Consider the following 27,852-nt stretch of genomic DNA (forward strand, 5'->3'; position numbering starts at 1 on the left):
CATGGTCTGTATTGTCTACCTGTAACAGCACCACGACCTGCTGCATTTGCACCTGCGTTTATTGTTGCCAATGCAGTCACCCCTACACTACTATGTGCGGAGGTCACCATATATCGCAAAACTTGCCGAGGGGGAAATATTTGACCAAATTCATATTTTACAGGGTTGTGAATATAGTATAGAAAAATCCAGTGACATGAATTCTGATTGTAGTTCATTTGGAATAATATATTTCAGAACAGAATGGAAACTGGGTTAACATTATGTTACCGTAATCTCAAATCCTATGTTTTCTGTCGGATCCAAGCTCCCTGGAGGAAGTAATGGCTTGGACACCCATTGTCACATTGTTATGGAGATGGGCTTGTACTTTCATGATATACTATCCATGTCAATTAGATCAGCAATGAAATAACCTCTCTGACTGACCAGACGCAAGGATTCTCAATAGGATAATTTTCCAGTCAAGGAATTCAACTACCCATACGTTTCTCTTGCACATCTGCTTCATGCAAACCACCCAGTACATTTATCTCAATAGACAATAGGTGCAGGAGTAGGCCATTCAGCCCTTCGAGCCAGCACCACCATTCAATGTGATCATGGCTGATCATTCTCAATCAGTACCCCGTTCCTGCCTTCTCCCCATACTCCCTGACTCCGCTATCTTTAAGAGCTCTATCTAGCTCTCTTTAAAGCATCCAGAGAATTGGCCTCCACTGCCTTCTGAGGCAGAGAATTCCACAGATTTACAACTCTCTGACTGAAAAAGTTTTTCCTCATCTCCGTTCTACTGATAAACAAATGTAATTTCTCTATTTCAGAAAAATCTTCACAAATTGTTTTTAGCATGATTATTCCAATTTTTTCCCATTCTTTATTATGAGAGTTTCTAGTATTATTTCCCCACCCACAATTCTGGTTAAAATACTTTCTACTTTTAGTTGTTTTGCATATGCCTTCCTTGTTCAGATCTGGTGGCATAGTTTTCCTTCAAAAACTGGTGCCAATATTCAAACCGAAATCCTCTTTAGCGATGTATTGATTTCTTTGATGTTCTTATTGTTCCTAATCTACTGTCTTGCTGCAAAATTTAAGAGTTGCTCAAACTTGTAAATTAAACCTTCAGAATACAGGCTATATCATTGACCTTTGCAACCCCATCACTCTAATCAAGATGCTTTAAAACCTGCAAACCAGGTTTGCAGGTGACATCACAGTAACTCGCATCATCTAACTATTGAGCCCCCCAATGTATCTCCATTTTCCACTATGTTATTGAACTCCCTGCTATTTCTTGCGTTTCTCTCATTTATGTGATGAAAGCTATAAATTCAAATTGTCTGTGGACCTGTTCAAACCTGGTGCTCTTTCTACACTTCTCAAGCTACTGCATTTAAACTTTCTTCAAGAACTGCAGCATTGTTCTAATTTGTCAACTTCGTTCTGGCTCCTTCCCAACTAGATGATATGAACCAGAGAGCAGGGCTGAACTACTATCTGCCTCTTTGGTGACCCTCAGACTTTCCTTGATCGGACTTTGCTGGCTTTACCTTGCACTGAATGTTATTCCCTTATGTATCTATACTACTGTCAATGGATCAATTGTAATCATGTATTGTCTTTCTGCTGACTGGCTAGCACGCAGCAAAAGCTTTTCACTGTGACAATGAACTAAACCAAACCGAACAGAGCATGAGCAAAGAATATGCAATAATTCTCAAGTTGTTTGCACTTGGTTTAGGACTTTGTGTTTGAAGCTCTTACATCTTTAGAAAGTTCGATCAATTCTGTATTATCACTTTTGAAAAAATTCTTTTCAATTAGTGATTCTGCACTGAAAATCACACCATAAAAAGGCTCCTGGGATCAGGGAGGACTTCCTTCCATTTTTGGTTTGAAGTTGATGTTGTATAAACTGCAGACTCTTCCACTGATGCCTGGCCAGGCAGCTGGGCAGTTTGAGAGATTGTGTGCTGCTGTGATTGTGAATGCAGGGTTTCTGTCTGCTCTGAGTGCATGGACTTCGAGTTTTCAATGATATTCCAAATGCTCCTCACTATTTGAAATGGTTATGTGCTGGGGATTCTCTACAATGAGAATATTACATTCCTTTCAAGGAGGATTTGAACACATGAATGTTTTCCTTTGCTCATCTAATTAACCACTTCCTTGTGTCAGTTTTGGAGGTCTGGCATTAGGGCTAGCTGGCCAGTGTAGCTGGCTGCATTTAATTGAGCCCTCTGTATTAGCTCATGAGAGGCTACTGTCCTTGGTTCACTTAACCAAAAGCATTGGGAACATTTTAGGGATATCTTTCTACTACCTTCTGGTGCCTGTAGTGTCTAATCCATGTTCAAAAGCATATAGGGATTACTGCTGCCTAATGGACCATGCTTCCATGTCAGGTCTGAAGTTTTGATCTTTAAACACCTCAATCTAATTAATTGATTGCTTGTCATTTTGGTTAAGAATTCATTGACTAAACGAGAGACTGTTAATAGGGAATTAGGGAGAGATGAAAAGTTGGAAAGGGAAAAATACGGAAAGTAAAACAGATAATTGGGGGAGCGTATCCAGAAACTCCTTGCACACAAACTTTGGTGGTGATTCCTTTGCTTGACAAAATTGCTCTTTTGAATATCCATGAATCCAGTCAATCATCTATTATTACGTGGTTCCATTGTTGAAATGGTAGTGGTGTAAGCCAACAGATGTTTCCTGATTTTGTTTTCTTGCCAACCTTTATGTGAAATATGTTTATAATTCTCAGAATGGAATTCAAGTTATTGCTTTGACTTTTAAGGCTTGACATAGCATGCAGGCAGCATTTATAAAATATATTTTTAACTAGTTCCAGATATTTACAGTGTTCCATGTGTGGAAGGTAATGAGTTGTGTCTGTAGCTTCTCTGTTTTTGATGTTTTAAAATGTTCCTCACTAGGGAAAGAGCTGTTTGAGCAAAAGGCTTCATCCAGCACAGTGAGGAATGTGGAGGAGTCACTGTGGTGGATGTTTATGTTAAAGTGTATTTTTGTGTTCTGTTGCTTTTAATTGGTATGACTGTATGGCAAAACAAATTCCTCATATGTTGCAAAACACACTTGACTAATAAAGTATTATGATTATGAACATTAAGTTAAGGGGTGTTTCTAAAGGACGTAAAAAAAAAAAAAGTGTCATGAGAAAAAAAAGATGATTTTAAATCATTACTGTTTGGAAGAAGGGTCTCAACCCAAAACATCAACAGAAACGTTCTCCAGAAATGCTGCCTGATCTGCTGAGTTACTCCAGCACTTTGTGTCCTCAGCCTCCTGTGCTCAAAGAATTAGTCCTAGCCTGCCAACCTTCGCCCTATAGCTCAAGTTCTTGAGTCCTGGAAATATCCTTGTGTATCTCTGTACTTCAGCTTAATGATATCCTTCCTATAGCAGAGTGACCGGAATATTTCAAATGTGGCCTCACCTACGTCTTGTACCACTGAAACGCAACATCCAAACTTCTAAACTCAGTGTCCTGACTGATGAAGGCCAATGTATCAAGAGCCTTCTTTACTATCTCCTCTCCTGTGAGAAGTTAGCCACTTTCAGTAGCTGTAGTCCTAGATCCCTCTGCTCCACAATACTCCCTGAAGCCCAGCCATTCACTGTGAAGGTCCTCCCCTGGTTCAACTTCCCAGAATATAACACCTCGCAATTATTTGTATTCGTGTCCATTAGCCATTCCTCAGCGTGCGTGTCCACTTGATCAAGATCCTGTTGTAATTGTTCAGAACCACCTTCACTGTCTACTATGCCACCTATTTTAGAGTCATGTACAAGCTTACTAATTATGCTATGTACATTCAAGTCCAAATTATTGATGTAAACCACAAACAGCTATGAACCCAGCACCAATCTCTGTGGAATCCCACTAATTGCAGGCATCAACTACAACCTTCCACCAGCACCTTCTGCTTCCTTCCATGAAGCCAATTCTGTATCCAGTTAGCCAGCTCTCCCTGGATCCCATGCGATCTAACCTTCCAGAGCTGCCTAACAATGCGGAGAGATGAGCCTTGCTGATTTGGGAAAGTAAGAAGGATCCGAGAAAGACAAGCAATGCCCTGCGAAAAGTGTTTTGGGGGCAGTGGGAGTCACAATACGCTCAAGAACCATGCACTGACTTCTCATTGAAGTCGCTTGTCTAGTCAGGAGACATGTGAGAAAAAAAAACCCCAGCTTATAAGAAATGATACCAGTGGGCCTTAAAATATAAAGATTGGACATGTGTGGATTGGAGAAAAGTATTATTCAGAGACGAAAGGCATTTCCTGCAGGCAACATGTGTGGAGATCAGTCAGAGAGCTGATAGGCAAATGCCACAGCAACCGGTTAGTCAAACATCCTGAAAAGATAATGTTCTTGGATTGTATCAGCCACTGCGATAGTCCCAAATCAAAGAGAAAACTCTTTCTTCCTCCGCCCTCCCCCCCCACCCCCCCACCCCACTTCAACATGCATTTATGCATGCAGAGTAATCTGTCCTTCCTGTGGTTATTATCAAAGCCAAATGTTCTTTGCCTTAAAATGCATGATGTGGTTTATTGCTGCTTTACATTGACAGGACATCTTAAAAATACATACAAACTGGTTAAACAAAAGTTTTCTAAGTTTTTGTGTATTTGTTGACTTGGACTAACTATCCATCGTTCCATTTTTACTGCTGGGAATTAGAGACCCCAAACATGTGTTCCCTTCCCTCTAAGTTTTATTTCCAGTTAGATTTTTAGCACTTTGGAATCCTCCGGGAAAGATTCCTAGAGCAGCTTGTAGTGGAGCCTACTAGGGAAAAGGCAATTCTGGATTTAGTGTTGTGTAATGAACCGGATTTGATAAGGGAACTCGAAGTAAGGGAACCACTAGGAGGTAGCGACCGCAGTATGATAAGATTTAACCTGCAATTTGAGAGGGAGAAGGTGAAATCGGATGTGTTGGTATTGCAGCTGATCATAGGGGGCTACAGAGGCATGAGGGAGGAGCTGGCCAAAGTTGACTGGAAAGGGACCCTAGCAGGGATGATGGTGGAACAGCAATGGCAGAATTTCTGGGAATAATTTGGAAGATGCAGGATTCAGAAAGGAGGGAGAGGGAAAACTGGCAATTATAGACCAGTTAGCCGTACTTCGGTAGTGGGGAGATGCTGGAGTCAATTGTTAAAGATGTCATAGCAGCGCATTTGGAAAGCAGTGACTCGGTCAAAGTCAGCATGGATTTATGAAAGGGAAATCATGCTTGACTAATCTTCTGGAATTTTTTGAGGATGTAACAAGTAGAATGGATAAGGGAGAACCAGTGGATGTGGTGTACTTGGACTTTCAAAAAGCCTTTGACAAGGCCCCACACAAGAGATTGATGTGCAAAATTAGAACACATGGTATTGGGGTAGGGTATTGACATGGATTGAGAACTGGTTGGCAGACAGGAAGCAAAGCGTAGGAATTAACGGGTCCTTTTCAGAATGTCAGGCAGTGACTAGTGGGGTGCCGCAAGGCTCTGTGCTGGGACCCAAGTTATTTACAATATATATAAACGATTTAGACGAGGGAATTAAATGTGACATCTCCAAGTTTGCGGATGACACAAAGCTGGGTGGCAGTGTGAGCTGCGATGAAGATGCTATGAGGCTGCAGGGTGACTTGGATAGGTTGGGTGAGTGGGCAGATGCATGGCAGGTGCAGTACAATGTGGATAAATGTGAGGTTGTCCACTTTGGTGGCAAAAACAGGAAGGCAGATTGTTATCTGAATGGTGTCAGATTAGGAAAGGGGGAGGTGCAATGAGACCTGGGTGTGCTTGCACATCAGTCACTGAAAGTAAAAGCATGCAGGTACAGCAGGCAGTGAAGAAAGCTAATGGCATGGTGGCCTTCATAGCGAGAGGATTTGAGTTTAGGAGCAAGGAGGTCCTACTGCAGTTGTACAGTTGCCGTGGTGAGACTGCACTTGGAGTATTGTGTGCAATTTTGGTCTCCTAATTTGAGGAAGGATATTATTGCTATTGAGGGAATGCAGCGTAGGTTCACCAGGTTAATTCCCGGGATGGCGGGACTAAAATATGATAAAAGAATGGGTCGACTGGGCTTGTTTTCACTGGAATTTAGAAGGATGAGAGGGGATCTTATCGAAACATCTAAAATTCTTAAAGGATTGGACAGGCTAGATGCAGAGAAAATGTTCCCCATGTTGGGGGAGTCCAGAACCAGGGGGTCACAGTTTCAGAATAAGGGGTAGGCCATTTAGGACTGAGACGAGAAAAAAAAATTTCACCCAGAGAGTTGTGAATCTGTGGAATTCTCTGCCACAGAAGGCAGTGGAGGCCAATTCACTGGATGTTTTAAAGAGAGAGTTAGCTCTTAGGGTTAAGGAATCAAGGGATATGGGGAAAATGCAGGAACAGGGTACTGATTTTAGATGAGCAGCCATGATCATATTGAATGGCGGTGCCTGGCTCGAAGGACCGAGTGCCCTACTCCTGCACCTATTTTTCTATGTTCTATGTTTCTATGATCTTCATTCCAAAGAGGAAGAAATATTCTAGGGGGGAATGAGATTGATCCCTGGGATGGCAGGACTTTCATATGAAGAAAGACTGGATAGACTAGGCTTATACTCGCTGGAATTTAGAAGACTGAGGGGGGATCTTATTGAAAAATATAAAATTCTTAAGGGGTTGGAGAGGCTAGATGTGGGAAGATTGTTCCCGATGTTGGGGAAGTCCAGAACCAGGGGTCACAGCTTAAGGATAAGGGGGAAGTCTTTTAGGACCGAGATGAGAAAACATTTCTTCACACAGAGAGTGGTGAGTCTGTGGAATTCTCTGCCACAGAAGGTAGTTGAGGCCAGTTCATTGGCTATATTTAAGAGGGAGTTAGATGTGGCCCTTGTGGCTAAAGGGATCAGGGGGTATGGAGAGAAGGCAGGTACAGGTTACTGAGCTGGATGATCAGCCATGATCATATTGAATGGCGGTGCAGGCTCGAAGGGCCGAATGGCCTACTCCTGCACCTATTTTCTATGTTTCTATGAGGCGACAGTGGCTGACAAGGGAAGTCAGGAACAGTATAAAACTAAAAAAGGATATAACATTGCAAAGATTAGTGGGAAGCCAGAGGATTGGGAAGCTTTTAAAGAACAACAGATGGTGACTAAAAAAGCAATATGGGGAGAAAAGATGAAATACAAAGGTAAGCTAGCTAATAATATAAAAGAGGATAGCAAGAGTTTCTTCAGTTATATAAAGAGTAAGAAGAGGTAAGAGTGGATGCTGAACCGTTGGAAAATGATGCAGGAGAAGTGTTAATGGGGAATAAAGAATTGGCAGAGGAGTTGAATAACTTTTTTGCATCATTCTTCAGAGTGGAAGACACCAGCAACGTGCCTGAAATTCAAGAGAGTCAGGTGGTGGAAGTTAGTGGAGTGGCTATTACTAAGGAGAAGGTGCCTGGGAAGCTGAAAGGGCTAAAGGTGGGTAAGTCCATAAGATGGACTACACCCTAGGTTTCTGAAAGAGGTGGCTTTAGAGATTATGGAGGCCTTAATAGTGATATTTCAAGAATCAATAGTCAGGAGTGGTTCCAGACGATTGGAAAATTGCCAATATTACCCTGCTACACAAGAAGGGAGCAAAGCAGAATAGTGGGAACTATCGGCCGGTTAGTCTGACCTCGGTGGTTGGTAAGGTTTTAAAGTCCATTATAAAGGATGCGGTTACGGAGTACTTAGAAGTTCACAATAAAATGATGAATCTGCTGGAATTCTTTGAAATTTCAGGACAGACGAAAGAGAGTTAGTAGATGTTGTTTACCTAGATTTTCAGAAAACATTTGATAAGGGCCACACATGAGTGGCAGTAAAAGAGGCTTTTTCTGGTTGGCTGCCAGTGATAAGCAGAGTTCCGCAGGGCTCGGTGCTGGGGCCGCTGCTCTTCACGTATATTAATTATTTGGATGAGGGGAATGAATGCTTGGTGGCCAAGTTTGCAGATGATACGAAAATAGGTGGAGGGGCAAGTAGTGTAGAGAAAGCAGGGACTTTGCAGAAGGACTTGGACTGGTTGGGAGAGTGGGCAGAGAAGTGGCAGATGGAATATAGTGTAGCAAAGTGCGGAGTCATGCATTTTGGTGGTAGGAATAAAGGCATAGACTATTTTCTATTTGAGGAGAGAATCCAGAAATCGGAGGTGCAAAGGGATTTGGGAGTGCTGGTGCAGAATTCCCAAACAGTTAAATTCAAAGGTTTCAAAGGTCTTTTATTGTCACGTGTACCAATTAACGTACAGTGACATTTGTATTACCATACAGCCATACTAAAAAAAAATCGACACACAACTACATAAAAGTTAACATAAACATCAAGCACAGCGGATTCCCCTCATTCCTCATTGTGATGGAAGGCAATAAAGTCCATTTTTCTTCCCTTTTTATTCTCACGCGGTCGGGGCAGTCGGTAATCCAGAAATCGGAGGTCCAAAGGGATTTGGGAGTGCTGGTGCAGGATTCCCAAAAAGTTAATCTGCAAGTCAAATCAGAAGTAAAGAAAGCAAACGCATTTATTTCAAGAGGGCTGGAATACAAAAACTGGGATGTAATGCTGAGGCTCTATCTGGCACTGGTCAGGCTGCATTTGAAATATTGTGAACAATTTTGGGCACCATATCTGAGGAAGGATGTGCTGGCTCTGGAGAGGGTCCAGAGGAGGTTTAAAAGAATGATCCTAGGATTGATTGGGTTAAGCTATGATGAGCGTTTATCGGCACTGGGCCTGTGCTCGCTGGAGTTTAGAAAATTGAAGGGGGACATCATTGAAATGTACAGAATAGTGAAAGGCTCATGCTCTTACCTGCTCACCAATTTAACTCTAGCGAAACCTGGTCCTCGTGTATAGGGGCTGTAAGGCTGGACATATACAAGAACAAAATGAATGGCGAATTAATTTGATGTTTGCTTTGTTAGAAAAAACTAATAATTTGTTTTCATATGTTACAGTTGAGTCTCCTTAGAAAGAGCTAATTGTGTTTCCTTAAATGCCTGAAGCAACAGATGTAATGATGATATACTGTGTTTACAGCTATCTCTAAAGATTTATTTTAGCAGAAGTGTATTCTGTTAATTGTGTATTCCATGCATTCAATTTTATTTTTCTGCCAGGCAACTTAGTTTAAGGAATATGATGAAATAATGCTTTGCAATTATCCAGTGTTTCAGTGCTTATTGGCCTGGATTTGCAAGGAAATTAAGAAAATATGAGCAGGAATAGGCTGCAAAATGTGCGCGTTTCACATGACCCACATTCTATGATTACTACTGTATAAACTGTGTATCCTTTTTTTGTACTCTATATATCTGAAGAAACTTTTGGTATTCTCTTTTATATTATTGGCTAGCTTTCCTTCATATTTTTTTCTTCCCCTTATTGCCTTTTTAGTTGCCAATTTTCTCCGTAGCAGCAATTGGATATAACGAGACTCATAAATTCATGTTCATAAGTTATAGGAGCAGAATTAGGCCATTCGGCCCATTAAATGTACTCCTCCATTCAATCATGGCTGATCTATCTTTCCCTCTCAACCCTATTCTCCTGCCTTCTCCCCAGAGCCCCTGACACCCGTACTAATCTATCTATCTCTGCCTTAAAAATATCCATTGACTTGACCTCCACAGCCTTCTGTGGCAATGAATTCCACCAATTCACCACTCTCTGACTAAAGAAATTCTTCCTCATTTCCTTTCTAAAGGAATGTCCTGTAATTCTGAGGCTATGACCTCTGGTCCTAGACTCTCCCACTAGTGGAAACAACAACTCCACATCCACTCTATCCAGGCCTTTCACTATTCGGTAAGTTTTAATGAGGTCGCTCCTCATCCTTCTAAACTCCAGCGAGTCGAGGTCCAGTGCCGTCAAAAGCTCATCACATGTTGACCCACTAATTGAGGCAAATAAATTGATGCTAAGTAAATCAGAAGTGGAAGGAAAAAATCTACTGATGGGGATGCAGACCTCCCAACCCTTCCGAATTTGGCGGAAAGTTTCCGCTTTCTTATTTCATTTCTGCCATTCCGATTTCACCTCACATTTTTCCGCAAAACACATGCCTCGCCTCGCCCCACTGCTGGCCTGGCCTTGCCGCTGGAGTCGCCCCGCCCTGCCGCTGACCCGACCTCGCCGCTGGCCCTGCATCGCCGCTGGCCCCGCCTCGCCGCTGTACTCGCCTCGCCGCTAGCCTTGCCTCGCCTCTCCGCTGTACTCGCCTCGCCTCTCCGCTGTACTCATCTCGCCTCTCCGCTAGCCTCGCCTCGCCGCTGGTCTCGCCTCGCCACTGTACTCGCCTCGCCGCTGGTCTAGCCTCTCCGCTGGCCTCGCCTCGCCGCTGGTCTCGCTTCGCCACTGTACTCGCCTCGCCGCTGGTCTCACCTCTCCGCTGGTCTCGCCTCGCCACTGTGCTCGCCCGGCCTCGCCTTGTCGCTGGCCTTGCCTCGCCGCTGGCCCGGCCTCGCCTCTCGCCACTGGCCTGGCCTCGCCGCTGGCCTCGCCTCGCTGCGGAGCGTGAGGCCCGTTGATGTTGAGAGGGGATGGGCGGAGGGGGTTAGGGTGTGGGGGAGGGGGGCAGTGGGAGGAGGGAGTGGAGGTGGGGGGGGTGGAGGAAGGGAGGGGAGAGTGGAGGTGGGAGGGGAGTTGGGGGGTAGGGGGAGCAGAGGGGGTGGGGGGGGAGAGGGAGGGTGGGGGAGGGAGTAGGGTTGGGAGGGATATGGACCGTTGTGATTTGCTGTTGGAGCAAGTATGTCTTCAATTAAATTAGGTATGTGGAGTTTTTTTAATTAAACTCTTCATAACAGTCATAATTTTATGACCTTTGTTCTTTTATTCAATACCAAGAGAATTGGGATGTGTAAGAAAAAAGCAAACAAAACAATTTTTTCTTTATTATAAAAATATTTCCGTTCAATAACCTTTCTATAATAGTAGAATATACTCATGATAGGCCTGACATTGTACATGTAGTCTAAGAACTACAGACTGTTGGAAATAATAGTTGTTTTTCACACGTGAATGTAGCGCAACGCGTACGCGCATTTGGCGTGCATACATTTTTTTGCTGAAAAGTTGCATTACGCGCCATATGAATTTTGATGTAAAATTCTGAATTTTGGACATCAAAATTCTGAATTTGTAAAATCAAATGTTGGGAGGTCTGGTGATGACGTGTCTCTGTTCCCCGAGTACTAACACCAGGAGGCTTGCAATTTCATGGTGTTATAGGTGGGGTACTGTGGGCAAAGCTGCCACCATCCTTTATTGTAGCACGTCTGAGTTCAAGCAGAAAGTCAAAAAAATACCCTGCAAGTACCAGAGTTTAAGCTGGAATTACAAGGTATGATCAAGTAATGGATGCAGCAGCTGGCCAAGAATATCCCTTATTACATCTTTGAGAGTGACTTCTCCTTTTCCAGTAGCTGCATCCAAGGACCTGAGGACACAGTGGCAGTAGGAAAGACGAAGACACAAATTTCATATGATCGCACTTTTTACCATCAATATTATCATTGTTTCCATCGTATGCCGCCATTCGGGCTACTATTGAGTTGATCTTTTCTACCGTGTCAGTTTATTAAAGCTGTTGATCAATTTTAACTAGCGCTGGTGTATCGGGAAGTATGTTGTTAACTTTGGTTTTGTTTTCAATCGATAGCACAACTTCTCAGCAAAACAACAAGATGTTCTTAGTAAAAGCAGAAGCTTGGACAGGAAGCCAGAACCTTTAGTATTGACAAATTGGCGACACAGCACATATGGTGTTGGTCAATCGGACCTCGAAAAGGTAAGAAATTGCAACTTAAATCGCAACCTGTAAAAATATTGTAAAGTAGACGTCATCAGCAAATGTGGTGGATAATTCAGAGAACTGCAACTTCATAATATGCTTACTGTTTGAGAAGTGTTATTATGCTCATATTGGATATCAGAAGGATTTGGTAAAGAACTATGTAAATGGCTTTTTCTCCTCCAACCTGAAATTTTTGGTAGAAAAGTCTCAAGCTTCATCAATGTTCTGAAGATCTGAAATTAAAGCGGAAAATGTTGGAGAAATGTTTCGGGTTGCAGAGCATTTGCCAGGATTTAAAGTTTGTAAACATAAATTATTACTTTTTGTTCCTTTCTTCACGAATGCTGCCTGATCAGTGTGTCTTCAGCTTTTTCTGACTTCGTACTAGTTGTCTAAGAACACTTCTTTGCAATAGTATTTCATGAATCAAATTTAATTTATTTAGGTCTGAGAACCTAAATGCAGTTACGTACATTCTATGAAATGGAGTGCTCGTACCCACAATGAAAATGACATCAGTAGCTGCAATGTGTATGATGGCAATTCACTGCACTATATTGCATGAATTTCCATCTTTGCAAAATTGAATGTTGATTAAGGATAGCTGAAAAATTCATAGCTGGGAGAATAAAGTAAAATTTAATGAAAATACTGAGTCTGCAAAATTTATGAAACCATTAATATTTTAGTTTGAAACATAATATTGATGATGGTTTCCAATTCCTGCACAATTTTGAAAGAAATGTGCAATTTGTCCCATTATCCTGCTCTTTCCAGTTCTTGCTATAGGTCTTGCAAGAACTATAGTTTAAAATATTCTTTTTTGAATGACAGATTATAACAAACCATGATTATTGTATGAATTTTTATTGGTGTTTTATATGTATGTTTAATTGATTAAATTTGACTAACGTATCCTTTGAGTTCAAACACAACCATATATGTCTAATTGAATCTAAATATTTTATAAATGCAGAGAGTATTGTAAGAGGATTTAATACATGTACGGTAGAACTTTTAAAGGTAAAAACATTTGCTTGCCTCATGCTCTGAGTACAACTAGAGTTTAATTTCTAGATACCGTTCAACTTTTTATTGCTAAGGCTTAATCTATACAATTTCTTCAGTATAGTTCCCAGTTACTTGTGGCAGTGCAGTTGAAGCGTAGATGGACTTTCAAATGGCAATTCAGGCCATCACACATTGGGCACAGTAACAGAAATAAAGCTTGAGATAAAAGCAGCATCCAGCTTGTCCCATTCTCTTGATCTTCACTTAGAGGGCTGCAGTTGTATCTCTTTAAAAATTACATGCCAAATTTATTTTCTACAATAAAGTAGCCAGTTATTCATTACAAGGAACGGTGCTGTTTTTGAGACCCATTAATGTCTTTGATAGTTGAAATAGAGATTGCCATTTCAAAATTTGCAGGGCAAGAAAATTGCAATAAACAGAAAGTGCAGTAAATTTCTGAAGATGTGAAATTAGTGGATCCGTGGCAGATGTAATTCCGTGTAAGAAAATGTAAAGTGAAGCATGAAGAAGGTTAATAAATGTTTAACTTTATTTTAGAGAGGGTGGATAATGCACAAGATCTACCAATGTTTGATGATGATGATACAATAGTTCATATAATGGTGCAACAATTAGCACTGCTGCCATATGACTCCAGGCAGTCAGGTTTGATCCTGACCTTCTTGTTGTCCAAGTGGAGTTTATACTTTTTCCCAGTGGCTGCCTCGGTTTCCCCTAGGCAACCGACTTTTGATGCACATGCCAATGACAGGCTGATTGCTGGCTTAATTGGCTTCTGGACTATAAATTTTCTCCAACGTGAAGGTGGATGGCAGAAAATCAGAGGGATTTGACCGCAGTGCGAGAGTGGAAAAAATAGTAGGATTAGGGCCTAGACTCAGAGCACACAGTGCCCTCCATAATGTTTGGGACAAAGACCCATTATTTATTTATTTGCCTCTGTACTCCACAATTTGAGATTTGAAATAGAAAAAATCACATGTGGTTAAAGTGCACATTGTCCGATTTTAATAAAGGCCATTTTTATACATTTTGGTTTCACTATCTAGAAATTACAGCGGTGTTTATGCATCATCCCCCATTTCAGGGCACCATAATGTTTGGGACACAGCAATGTCATGTAAATGAAAGTAGTTATGCTTAGTATTTTGCATCCAATGACTGCTTGAAGTCACCAGTTGCTGGGTGTCTTCTCTGGTGATGCTCTGCCAGGCCTGTATTGCAGCCATCTTTAGCTTATGCTTGTTTTGCGGGCTAGTCCCCTTCAGTTTTCTCTTCAGCATATAAAAGGCATGCTCAATTGGGTTCAGTCTGAAGAAAGGTCTCGACCCGAAACGTCTTTGTCCCAAACATTATGGAGGGCACTATAGAACAATGTAGCATAGGAACAGGACCTGTGGCCCACAATGTTTGTGCTAATCAAAATGCCAATTTAAATTAATCTCATATGATTAATTTATACCTCTCCACCATTCATGTGACTTTCTAAACCCCTCTTAAATGTTGCTATTTAAGCAACACCTCCCATGGCCCTGGGATGTAGCTTTATAGGACTTTGGATAGGCCACATTTGGAATATTGCATGGTTGCCCCATTACCGGACAGATGTGGAGGCTTAGGAAAGGGCGCAGAGGAGGTTTACCAGAATGTTGCCTGGATTGGGGGGTATTAACTACAGGGAGAGGTTGGGCAGATTGGATTGTTTGCTCTGGAACGCTGGAGGTTGCAGAGGGTTCTGCTAGAAGTACATGCATATCACTGATTTTCAGGCAACTGGTAGTCTGGCACATTCTTTAATCCGGACAAAATTTAACTGTTATATGATATATTGTCAGTTTGGTTTTAACAAGTAATAATTAAAATGTACATTTATGCCGCCTGTGATATGCCCGAGACCCAGTGCGCTTTGCATTGGTCAAATGTAGCCTTCCCTTCGGACAGGGCATCTCGGCATAATCACAGATGGGAGGTTCAAATCATCTGTGTCGATTGAGGGAAGCACGTTTTCCAGATCTTTAACATTGGTGCCATCTTTCTTTACCCGTAATTATATTGCCTGCTCCTACCTGGGGATCAAGGATCGCACAAGTAAACATTCATCATTTGGAATGAATTGCCAACGATTCATATTTATAAAGACTCTTTACAAAAAAACACAAACTGCTGGAGTATGTCTGCGGATCAGATATCATGTTTGGAGGATATCGAGAGGAGACATTTAAGATTGGAACTCTTCAGCTTCATGCCTGACCCACTGAGTTACTCTAATGCTTTGTGTGTGCTTTGTTTGGTAAACCAGAATCAGCAATTCCTTGTTTCTCTGTAAAGGCTCTTTCCTCTTACAAATGCAGAATGCGTCTGGTGTAAGTGTGGTGTTGGTACTGGGAAACCCTGTTGGGTGGGTGGTGTTTTCCGAATGGGAAAGGGACGTAGAATAAAAGCCACAAACATTCACTAAATTAGTTTGCGGGTAATTATGTGACTGTGTTCATGGCATCATCTGCTGCGATGGAGCCAAACGCAAGCAAAGATCTTCTGGACGTGAATCAAAGGAACCAATTAAAAAAGTAAACCCTGCATTCTTGAGGTGTGCTGAGTTGTCTTTGGCTAACCATTCCCCCTGAGGCATTAAGGCGGCGTTTCCTGTTCGCTTAGCACCTGGAAAATATGGTTCCAACTCTTTTTCAGTGCCATCCAACCCACGATGTTCTCAACACCATCCAACTCACCATTCAATCTCAGACTTAGTCAACCATGACCAAGTCATTCGGTACAAGTTTCCACGCCTGCAGCCCCATGTGATCTCACCATTCTCCTCTTCAATGCCGCCCATGTAAGGAGACAAGCAACTTGCACCATGTCACCGCCAATGTAACTGCCTGTGGTCAGGGCTCATTCACCCAAACATCAATGTCCAGACACTATTTAGAGGCTTTAATATTCCACAAATTGTTGTTCCACAAATCCATTCACCATTTCTATTATAACCCACCTTCCCCATAATTTGTACATAATTGTACGCTTCTCCCCACAGCTTTATGAAGAGGGTCCCATGCCTGAATTATCATTACATGATCTCCATTGGTCGGGCAAGGCTCTGGAACCAAGGGTGCAGGAAAATCAGTGGTGGATCTGTATATAAAATTGTGAGAGGCATTGATAGGGTATGCAGTCAGAACATTTTTCCCAGGATGGAAAATCAAATACTAGAGGGCACAGCTTTAAGAAGAGAGGTGCAACGATTAAAGGGGACATGCAGGGCAAGTTTTTTAATATAGAGGCGATTAATGCCTGGGACACGCTACTAGGGTTGGTAGCTGAGGCAGGTAGGATAGTGGCATTTAAGAGGTTTTTGGATAGACATGTGGATATGCAGAGAAGGGAAGTATATTGGTTATGAGTAGGTGGATAAGCGATGGTTTTACCATTTTCAGCATTGACATTGTGGGCCGAAGAGCCTGTTCTTGTGCTGTATTGTACTGTGTTCTATATATATATATATCACAAACCACAGAGGTCCCAGCACTGATCCTGCAAAACACAGCTGATGACAGACCTCCAGTCAGTCAGAATAACGTTCCTTTGTCTTGTAATGCAAAGCCAATTTTGAACTCTATCTACCTAGTTTCCGTGGATCACATTTACTTTAATTTTGAATTGAATTGAATACCCTAAATTTTCTTGATCTACCTGTCATAGGGACCTTGATGAATGCTTTGCTACAATATCCACTGCCCTATCTTCATCAATCATCGGTGTGACCTCATAACAAAATAAAGTTTATGAGACATGACCTCTTCTGCACAAAGCCTTCTGATTATCCCTAATTAATCCTTGCTTTTCCAGATGTGAGTAAATCCTATCTCTAGGAGTCTTCTCCAATAGTTTTCCGAACACTGATTCAAGTTACACCGACGGTCCATAATTTTCTACTTTGTTCCCAAAAGAACAACATTCTCCAGTCGTCTGGATCCTCGCCTGTAGCTAATGAGGATTCAAGGATCTCCGTCGAGCCCCAACAATATTTTCTTTCTGAATAATCTCGGACAGATCCCTTCAGTACCTATCCACCTTAACATTCTTAAACAAAACCAACACAACCTGCTTGATGTCAATGTGTGACAGAATATCTGCATTCTCCTCTATGATCTCGCTATCCTCCACGCCTTTCTCTTTGATAAATACCAATGCAAAGTTAATACCTTGCCCACTTCTGGCTCAGGCATAAATCCTCCCCTTTGTCCTTGAATGCTTTTACCGCCTCTTTAGTTACTCTCTCGTTTGTCCAAAATACCTTTGGATTCTTTTTAATCTCGCTCTCAAAGGATGCTCCTCAATGTGGTGGGACAAAAAGCCTGTTTCTATGCTGTATGTCTCTTGTAACGCAATCAAGTGTTTTTAGAGAGGCATAAGAGTACAAAAAATAAGATGTGCTAAACCACAAAAAAGCATTTGTACCACAAATACCAAAAAACCACAAAAAAAACTTTTGATAGCTATGTAAATAATTTAGATATAAGAACAGGTAAGTTTAAATTAAAAATCAATAAGTTTAAGAATATATGAGTTTAAAATTAAAATTGCTAAGTTTAACAATTTTTTTATATTTCAAAGCACGTTGACTTGATACCAATTATTAAACACAGGAGAGTAAATTTTAAACTACTAGCCCTGACGTAACCATTTTTCTCCACAGGATACACAATGACAGATAGTTCTGCTATAATTGGATCAATTAGATATAACAAGAGTCATGAATTAAGGAACATAATTTGCATTACACAGGCTGAATTGGCTATAACGATATTTTAATCATGAACCGGGCAACCATTTAAAAATTACTTTGTAAATTGACAAGCGAATAAACAATCTGTCTTGGATTTAAACAGGATAGAAAGAATAAACCTGTTTAACAAGAATGGATCGACTGGGCTTATATTCACTGAAATTTAGGAGGATAGAAACATAAAATTCTTAAGGGATTGGACAGGAAAGATGCAGGAAAAATGTTCCTGATGTTGTGGGGTGGGGGTGGGTGGGGGGTGGGGTGTCCAGTACCAGGGGTCACAGTTTAAGAATAAGGGGTAGGCCATTTAGGACTGAGATGAGGAAAAACGTTTACACCCAGAGAGTTGTGAATCTGTGGAATTCTCTGCCACAGAAGGCAGTGGAGGCCAATTCACTGGATGTTTTGTTCACTGTACACTGGATCTCGAGTACTGTGTACAGTTTTGGTCTCCTAATTTGAGGAAGGACATCCTTGTAATTGAGGCAGTGCAGCGTAGGTTCACGAGATTGATCCCTGGGATGGCGGGACTTTCATATGAGGAAAGATTGAAAAGACTAGGCTTGTATTCACTGGAGTTTAGAAGGATGAGAGGGGATCATATAGAGACATATAAAATTATAAAAGGACTGGACAAGCTAGATGCAGGAAATTTTTTCCCAATGTTGGGCAAGTCCAGAACCAGGGGCTACAGTCTTAGAATAAAGGGGAGGCCATTTAAAACTGAGGGGAGAAGGAACATTTTCACCGAGAGAGAGTTGTGAATTTGTGGAATTCTCTGCCACAGAAGGCAGTGGAGGCCAAGTCACTGGATGGATTTAAGAGAGAGTTAGATAAAGCTCTAGGGGCTGGTGGAATCTAGGGATATGGAGAGAAGGCAGGCACGGGTTATTGATTGTGGATGATCAGCCATGATCACAATGAATGGCGGTGCTGGCGCGAAGGGCCAAATGGCCTCGTCTTGCACCTATTTTCTATGTCTATGTTTTCAAGAGAGTGTTGGGGCGAATGGTATCAAGGGATATGGAGAGAAGGCAGGCACGGGTTATTGATTGTGGATGATCAGCCATGATCATATTGAATGGCGGTGCTGGCTCGAAGGGCCGAATGGCCCACTCTTGCACCTATTTTCTATGTTTTTATGCAGCCTTCCCACAGTGATCAGACACTATTGTCTCTTAGGAACACAGTTCCAACTTTAAGCGCAGGTGATCATTTCATACTTATTCACAGCCTTGTAAATATTTTTAGCTTGCAGGAGTACAAATAAATTTATTGCTATTGAAATTACCTTTATTTTTGAAAATTCAGCGGGAAAAATAACTTTAAATGTGAATTGCAAACTGAAGCTGGAAAGAGTGCAGAGAAGATTTACAAGGATATTGCCAGGACTTGAGGGACTGAGCTATGGTGAGAGGTTGGGCAGGCTAGGACTTTATTCCCTAGAGAGCAAGAGGCTGAGAGGTGATCCTCTAGAGGTGTATGAGATCGTGAGGAGAATAGATAGGGTAAATGCACAGTCTTTTACCTAGGATAGGGGAATCAATAACCAGGAGACATTGGTTTTAGGTGAGTGGAGAAAGGTTTAATAGGAACCTGAGGAGTGACTTTTTCTCAATGAGGGTGGTAGGTATATGGCACAAATGTTGCTGCCAGAGGAGGTAGTTGAGCCAGGTACTATAGCAACATTTACAAGGCATTTGGTAAGGTACATGGACAGAATGGTTTAGAGGGATATGGGCCAAATGTGGGCAGGTGCTACAAGTGTAGTTTGGGCATCTTGGTCTGCATGGACAAAATGGACCGAGGAGCCTGTTTCTGTGCTGTCTGACTCTGACTCGACAGCACTGTAGTAATAATAATAATAATAATAATATTCATTTATTGTCATTGCAACGAGTACAACGAAATTAAAAAAATAGCCAATCCTGACGGTGCGTACAAACATATATGCAATAAATGCAAAAACAAATAAATACATAAATACAATTAAATACAATTATATTAAGTACAAGATTTTTTAACGGTGTTGCCTAGTGCAAAGGTAGTGTTCAGTTCTCGTATGGCCCTGGGGTAAAAACTGTTCTTAAGTCTGTTTGTTCGGGATTTGATCGACCTGAAACGTCGACCAGAGGGCAGATGAACAAACAGACGGTGGCCGGGGTGGGATGGATCTTTTATTATTTTGCCTGCTCTACTGAGGCAGCGTAGGCTGAACAGGTGCTCCAGGGAGGGCAGTGAGCAGCCGATGATCTTCTGGGCCGTCGTGATGACCCTCTGAAGGGCCTTCCTGTCCTTTTCTGAGCAGCTGGCATACCATGTGGTTATACAGTATGCCAGCACACTCTCGATGGAGCAGCAATAGAAGGACAACATGAGCTTCTCCTGCAGGTTGGTTTTCCTGAGGATCCTCAGGAAGTGGAGTCTCTGCTGTGCCTTCTTTACTGTGGTGATGGTGTTGGTAGACCAGGTAAGATCCTCTGCGATGTGCGTACCCAGGAACCTGAAAGCTGGTACCCTTTCCACACAGACCCCATTGATGTAGAGTGGGTCGTAATCTCCACTGGTTTTTCTAAAGTCAATTATAAGTTCCTTTGTTTTGGAGGAGTTCAGGACCAGATTGTTCACTGAACACCATGCTGCCAGCCTTTGGATTTCATCCCTATAGGCTGTCTCATCTCCTTCTGAGATGAGTCCAACCACAGTCGTGTCATCCGCGAACTTGATGATGGTGTTGGTGGGATGGGTGGGGGCGCAGTCGTGAGTGTAGAGGGAGTAAAGGATGGGGCTCAACACACAGCCCTGTGGTGAGCCGGTGCTCAGTGTAATGGTGGAGGAGAGGTGAGGGCCTATTTTGACGGTCTGGGGGCGGTTGGTCAGGAAGTCCTTGATCCATTGGCAGATGGTTTGGGAAAATCCAAGGTCGGAAAGTTTGGTGACCAGTCTGCTCGGGATGACCGTGTTAAAGGCAGAGCTGAAGTCGAGGAAGAGCATCCTCACATAGCTCCCCTGATGTTCAAGGTGGGTCAGTGCAGTGTGAAGAGCAGTGTCGATGGCATCCCCTGTAGACCTATTTGCTCTGTAGGCAAACTGGTGTGGGTCGAAGGTGGGTGGGAGGCTGGCTTTGATGTGCTGCAGGACCAGTCTCTCGAAGCACTTTGTGATGACCGGTGTGAGTGCTACCGGACGGTAGTCGTTAAGACCGCTGATGGCAGTTTTTTATAACACAAGGTTTTGTGGGAATGTATAATATCACATGAGCAGAATTAACTGTGACCCACCTTCCCTGGCACAAAGTTGGGGATCAGTTACTAAGAGCTTCCAGTTTTGTTTGCAGCTTGGCAGTCTTCTGCTCGGCTCAATAGCAAGTTCAGCAGAGGAGCAGGAAGTCAAATTTGGTAGCTGCAGCTCATATCAGACTTCTCTGGTTGATAACACCTGCTTGGCAGTCTGAGATAAGTTGATCCACAGTGAGACAATGGTTCCATAATAATCAGGAAGCCTGATACTGGTGTACAAATGTGTAGGAAGGAATTGCAGATGCTGGTTTAAAGCGAAGATAGACACAAAAAGCTGGAGTAACTCAGCAGATCAGACAGCATCTCGAGAGGAAAGGAATAAGAAAAAATCATCTTTACAAACAATTAAAACATGAGAAAATACGAGTAAATACTGTTTAATGAATGAGCACTATAAATTGGAATAATATACAATAAGCAACAAAAAAAAGGATAAATGAATAACCAATAAGTAAACATTTTGATTTTTCCAGTTCACTTCCAAAAAGCACAAGCGCAACTCCTCTGAACATCTCTCTGCTTCATCTTCGTGTTTGTTGTCGCAGCACCCCGATCAAGTTAGTATTTTTACTGTTTTAATACAAATTATCCAAAAATATCAGTCAAATAATTTCCCTTTATCCTGGTGCAAACATATCACTTAAATTTATATTGACTATTAATTTTAATTAGAGCTTAATTGTAAGATTAATAACAATTCACGAGTGATGCTTTGTTTCAAAGATAAGCTTTCACCTGTTCTGGTAGCTCTTCGGTTTGCTCTGACATTTAAATTATGAAAGGATATTTCTTGTTACAATTTGGCGTGATTAGGATTGACTCCTTGTAGACTTAATTTCTGAAGTTCATTGCACCATATTTGTTATTTCATTTTTCAGATTGAATTTCTTGGTTATAGGTTTTGTAGATCGCAATCATGCTTGTTCTTCTTTCAGTGACAGGTCGTCATATAATTGCTACAAGTTTCATTCAATATTGAAAGAACTAGAAAGTTTAGGGAATGTACATTGTGGTTGAAGCTAATTTTATTTTGCTGTTGATAACACATTGTATTTGTATATCCAAATGTATTTACACCTGTTTTTATACATGTATGAAATTTTGATTTATTATATCATTACCTAACATTTATGTGTCATTTAAAACCATGATAGTTTAAATTATGCCAGTGAATTATCTTTATTGTGTAGTAGAACAATTAATGTGAATATCGCTAAGTTGTGGTTTAAAAAAAAATCTCAGCAAACATCGAATTGATTTGTTCTTGAGTTCTTCACTCCACTGTCAATAATAATCACGCATTTTCTCTGCATTCAAAATTTGTACTGTTAGATAACTTTCTAATGCAATCCCACAAATATAAAAGAGCTTCCATTTTAGCTGTTGTAGTGTAGGCGTAATGATGTGAATAAGAGATTTTGCATAGCAAATCACTTCACCCCCACCCACTCCCCTCCCCCCTGCTCCTTCAAATCATCCATACCTCTTCTGACATGATCCAAGCTCTAATTCTCTGCACCACCAAATGAATGCCTATGAATCAATCAAATGACTACCTGCCTGAGTAAGATTGTGGCAGAGGAACATTGTTTCAACGTTTCTGATATTAATGTTGAAGAATATTTCTCGGCTCCTAAATTTCTTTTCTTCCACAATGATTGATTCCACCCTTCTTCTGAAATGTTTGCTATTGATGAACATCATTTCTCCTCTGGGTCCTTTATGGCCTGATTGTTTATAAGTTCCTTCAACTTCCACATCCACCTTCAGTGAGTTATATGAACTGGACTCCTAAATCCCTCTCTCCCTCTGCACATCAATGCTGTTAAGCGATTTGGACCATTACAGCCTTGGTCCACCATGTCTCTGCTGACCATAATGTTTCCGGCTCTACTCGTTCCATTCACCAGCAATTGTACCTTGATGATTCAAGTACTCATCTAGATAATTAATTGTGGTAAATGTTGAATCTTTGCCTCCATCGCCAACTTGGGCAGTGCATTCCAGATTCCAATCATATTCTAGGTCAAAAGATTATTCCTCAAGATTCCAGCTAAATTTATTGCCATAAACCATTGATTCAAGTTTTAAACATCTGCTCTTGTGCAAAGGTTTCCTGCCATCTATGCCCCATGTAATCTTGTATACCTCCTGCAAGTTCTTGTTCCGCCTCATCTCCAAGGAAAGCAATTACAGCCCATCCATTCTCTCCTCATAACTGGTACATTCGATCTCCGGCATCTTCCTGGTGAATTTCATATGTATCTGTTCCAGTGCAATCACACCTTTGTTGTAGTGTGGAGATAAATCTGCCCAGTATTCCATCTGTGGTGAACTAATGTTTTATAAAGTTGTAACATAACCTCCCTGCTCTGATAGTCAGAAGCCCAGCTAACGAAGGCAAGTATCCCATCTGCCACCTTATCTGTCTTTGCTGCCACCTTCAGGGTATTGAATTTGTACACCAAGCCTCTCTGTACCTCGGTATTTCCGAGGTTTCTACCATTCATTATGTAAATCCTACTTTTATTTATCTTCCCAGCATGCCACACCACAGAATTATCAATATTAAGTTCTATCACCATTCTTTGCAAATCTTATCAAGCAGCTTATTGTCACTCGAATATCTGTCGGTTGTGAGATAGAATGGTTAGTTCATAAGGAATTGCAGAGAATTTGATTTTTAAAAAAACATTCATCTTGATTTTCTTTGTAGTTTATTATTTAATATAACTAAATGCAGGTCCTCTGCAGGTTACTGACTTCCAACCTATGGACACCCAATGCCTAGAATCAAGCATTTGGCATTTGGGAGTCTCTAGAGATGAATGGGAATGGATTTGCCAGCTGCAGGCTTTTTCTGCAGAGCGTTAAAGGGCCATTTCTGCATGTCTTATTCCCCGAACATTTCCCCACTACCTGAGCCCCAACATTTAAGGGTTGGGTCGAACTAATCTATGCTAGGAGTGCTGAGCAGACTCATCCGCACACTCACCGAGTCAGTGAGGCTGGCTGGTGGATGCTCCTCTCACACCTGCTCACTCTCCTGTCAGTTATTTCTTTGAGCCTCTCCACGCTTTTTTTTTTGTTCATATCTAACTTATGAGTAGTTCGTGTAACAAACTGTTCTCAGTGGTGGAACCCTGTTGTACCTGGGGATTTACTGTGGTATTGAATGCTACTTGTGGTTTGAACCCAAATGGCATTTCTTTTTTTCCCACTCAGGAACCTGCAACTAGTCCGAAGCTAATTCATGACAACAACAATGAGCCTCCTTCATCACCAAAGAGTCCACAGCCATCACCAACTGTAAGTATACCTTAAGTGAAAAACAATTCTATCAAAATAGTTCTAGGCATTTGCTGCAGGAAATAATGTGATCTTATTTTCAGTGAATGGGAATGGCTTTGAATTGGTTTAACTGGAAATTATTTAATCCAATCTCATTGCTTATTTTTGTTTTACAATGAACACCTGTTTATTTCATTAAATCTGTAGGTTTCGGAAAAATATGGATTACTTTTTATGACGAAAATCACAGAGAATGGTAAAAAAGTTAGGTAAGTACTTGAGGCATGGGCATTCAGTTTGAATACTGAAATGGTTGAGTGTTCCGCGCCAATGATGCTTTCTGGATGAGAAGTATGACATTGCACAACAAAACTGACCAAACTTTAATTATAAGTTGAGTATATACATTATATTTTTAAGGAATATAACTGTTCAATAACACTGAAAGAAAGAAGGGACAACCGGTAACATGCATTCAAGGTTGCTCAGAGAGACAAAGATAAAGATAGTGGAGGCTCTGGCTAAAATCTTGGGATGCTCTTGGAAGAAATGACTAGACCCAGTGGACTGGAAAATTGTAAATGTTGCTAACCGAGAAATGGAAAAAAGTCCAACCCACATTAAAGTAGGCCATTCAGCCTAATGTCAGATGTGGAGGCATATACTAAGATAATGAGAAACAAAACTATTTATCCCTTTTTTATGCATGCCAAAAAAACATACAATAACAGGCAGTATTGATTGGATAAGTAGTCTAGAACGATAGTCATAGAGTGATACAGTGTGGAAACAGGCCCTTCGTTCCAACTTGCCCACACCGGCCAACATGTCTCAGCTACACTAGTCCCATCTGCCCGCATTTGGTCCATATCCATCCAAACCTGTCCTATCCATGTACCTGCTAACTGTTTCTTAAATGTTGGGATAGTCCCAACTTGTGGACTTCATGACACACAGACTGCAATCATTGAAGATAGTTGACAAAACATTGTCCAGGATAATTTTTAACATCAGTGTCCCACAAGATATAAAAATAGGAAATGAAACAGCCTGTTGACAAGAAGGAGAAAGGTACCATTCTAGGAATAAATCCATAGCCAAACTGCAGATTATAAAAAAATAATAAAAAGGACCAAATCAAAAGCTCGGTATTTAAATGCATGTTTAGCATTTAAAGAAAAAAAACAGGTGAACTAAGAATGCAAATAGATATAAATATGATCTGATAGCCATTACAGAGACACCCATTTTAGTGTCATCTGAAAACCTGCTAATCATGCCTTGTACATTCTCATTCAAATGCCCTTCCGCCTCAATCCTCTATCTTCTATCAAGGTTCAAGGTCTTTTATTGTCATGTGTACCAATTAAGGCACAGTGGTATTCGATTTACCATACAGCCATATTTTTAAAAAAGCAACAAGATATACAACTACATAAAAGTTAACATAAACATCCACCATAGTGGATTCCCCACATTCCTAGCTGTGATGGAAGGCAATAAAGTTCAAACTTCTTCCCTCTTTATTCTCCCGCGGTCGGGGCAGTCAGTAAACCATTTCAGAATGCAAAGGACTCTCTGCATCTTGATCTTCTGGATCAGCCAACCATCAAGGACCTTATCAAATACCATCCTAAAATCCACATAGACACTACCCACTCCTATGTAGGAAGAAACATATTAGCGTGAATGAAAGATGAGCTGGCCAACAAGAAACAGAGTAAGCATAAATGGATCTTTCTCTGGCTGGCAATATACAATGTGTGGGATCAGTGCTGTGACCTCAATTTGCAATGTAAATGAGCTGAAGAGAACATAAGGGCAAAGGGGTATGGATCATGGAATATGTTTTTAAAATATTTACATCAATACTCGATAAACATGGGGTAGAAAGGTAACTCGGACTAAATGGGAACGAGGATTACAGGTTACAATCTGATGAGCTGTAATTTTATCAAATGACAGAGCAAGCTTGAGGGGCTAAATACTCTGTTTCTGCTTCTAATTTAAATGCTCATAAATAATGTCTGACTCCCATACTGAACTGCACCTCCGACCCTGCAATTTGCAAAGATGCCATCCCCCACTCTCAATTTCTCTGTCTCCACTGCATCTGCTCTCAACATGAGTATTTCCTCTCTTGGACATCCAAAATGTCCTCTTTCCTTAGTAAACGTGCTGATGTAGATGGATCCGTCACCTGCGTTTCCTCTGTATCACACAGTTTTCTCACTGCCCACACCGTCCCCCTCCCCAGATGGATCAAGCATTGAGTTTTCCTTCCCCCCCAACTACAATCAATCTGAAGAAAGGGTCAGAGGTGATGCGCGACCCACTGAGTTATTCCAGCAATTTGTGCCTTTTTTGTTATCCAGCAGCAGCAGCTCCTTGTGTCCGTTTAGAGTTCCTTTGACTTTTTAAACATTTGCCAAAATACCCCCACAATAAACTACTTCTATTGTTAAAATTGAACTTCATCAGGATACAAAGCATACTGTGAGATAATTGGGGCAGAGAAATTAAGGGGGAGATTTAATGGAGTTGATGAATATCATGAAAAATAATAGAAGAGTGAATACAGAGACATTTCTAGACAGTAGCCAGAGAAGAGCGAACTGAAAGTAGGATGAAAGATTTATTATACAGTGAGTTGCAGTCTGGAATGCAGTATTGTAAGGGAAGTGCAAACAAATTCAGGAATACCTTCCAACTGGGAATTGGTTATATTATTAAATAATTAAATAACACAACCAATTTCCTGTTGAAAGATATTCCTGAAACTGTTTCCATTTCCTTTACAATACTGCATTCCAGACTGTAATTCATTAGATCAGTATTAAGGCAGTACAAAAAAGGTAAGGAAACAAGACTACTTTGGTTAGCTGCTTCAAATAATCATTACAGCAGAATGGTAGCTTCTTGTGTTGTATTAATTAGTGAGTCAAATGTACACTCAACAAGGTGTGGATTGGAGGAATGAGGATTACTGGAAATCTGTGGAAGGTGGTGTAGAGACACAGATTGAAATTGAGCTTCAGACATAGGTGAAGATGAACTGGTGGTGAGGGTTGATTCTTGGTTGGTAGTAGGCACAGGTTCGGGTGGAGTGGAGGGAGTCAAACAAAATAGCCTGCTGGCACCGTTTTGGCATTTGCTGCTGCTGCTGCTACTTTACAAAATTGAAGGGCTTCATTGTGAAAGACTTACAACTTTGCAGATTTTAAGCTGATTTATTTTTTTATGCCAAGAATTCTCTTTCCTCTGCCATTGTGATCAGAAAAGTCCTTGCTTAGTTTGTCTTAGCAGATTTATTTCCATCAGACAAGTTGAGGTTGGAGTTGCTGATGGAAAGTACAAGTGTGACTGCAGCTGCAGTACCACAGGATGTTGAGTAGTGAATGGGAGTAAGAAACTGGCTCAAACCTAAGCCCTATGCTGAACCATAGGGTGGTTGTAGATGCTGAGGCTGTGGCTTCAATCATCAGTGGACAACGGAATAAAGGGTGAGATAGAGGTTGAAGTAGAATGCAGAGACGTTTAAAACTGTCCTGGCAGTTGTGGTCGTCTTTGATAGGACTA

General features: G+C 41.3%; 1 protein-coding gene across 5 annotated transcripts in view; it reads left to right on the plus strand.

Annotated features, from left to right (window-relative positions):
- The window catches only part of LOC144608144 (rho GTPase-activating protein 12-like), a 131,370-nt gene that overhangs the window by 59,503 nt on the left and 44,015 nt on the right, over positions 1-27,852 (plus strand). For all 5 annotated transcript variants that reach the window (XR_013549171.1, XM_078425561.1, XM_078425583.1 and 2 more), the window contains 4 exons: positions 11,728-11,856; positions 21,456-21,539; positions 24,208-24,291; positions 24,481-24,542. Coding sequence is in view for 4 of the 5 variants with exons in the window: in XM_078425561.1 (XP_078281687.1) it covers positions 11,728-11,856; positions 21,456-21,539; positions 24,208-24,291; positions 24,481-24,542 (359 nt within the window). In the remaining variant the exon portion in view is untranslated. The remainder of the gene's footprint in view (positions 1-11,727; positions 11,857-21,455; positions 21,540-24,207; positions 24,292-24,480; positions 24,543-27,852) is intronic.

The sequence above is a fragment of the Rhinoraja longicauda genome, chromosome 2, assembly GCF_053455715.1.
Source record: "Rhinoraja longicauda isolate Sanriku21f chromosome 2, sRhiLon1.1, whole genome shotgun sequence".
In the NCBI taxonomy this organism is placed as follows: Eukaryota; Metazoa; Chordata; class Chondrichthyes; order Rajiformes; family Arhynchobatidae; genus Rhinoraja; species Rhinoraja longicauda.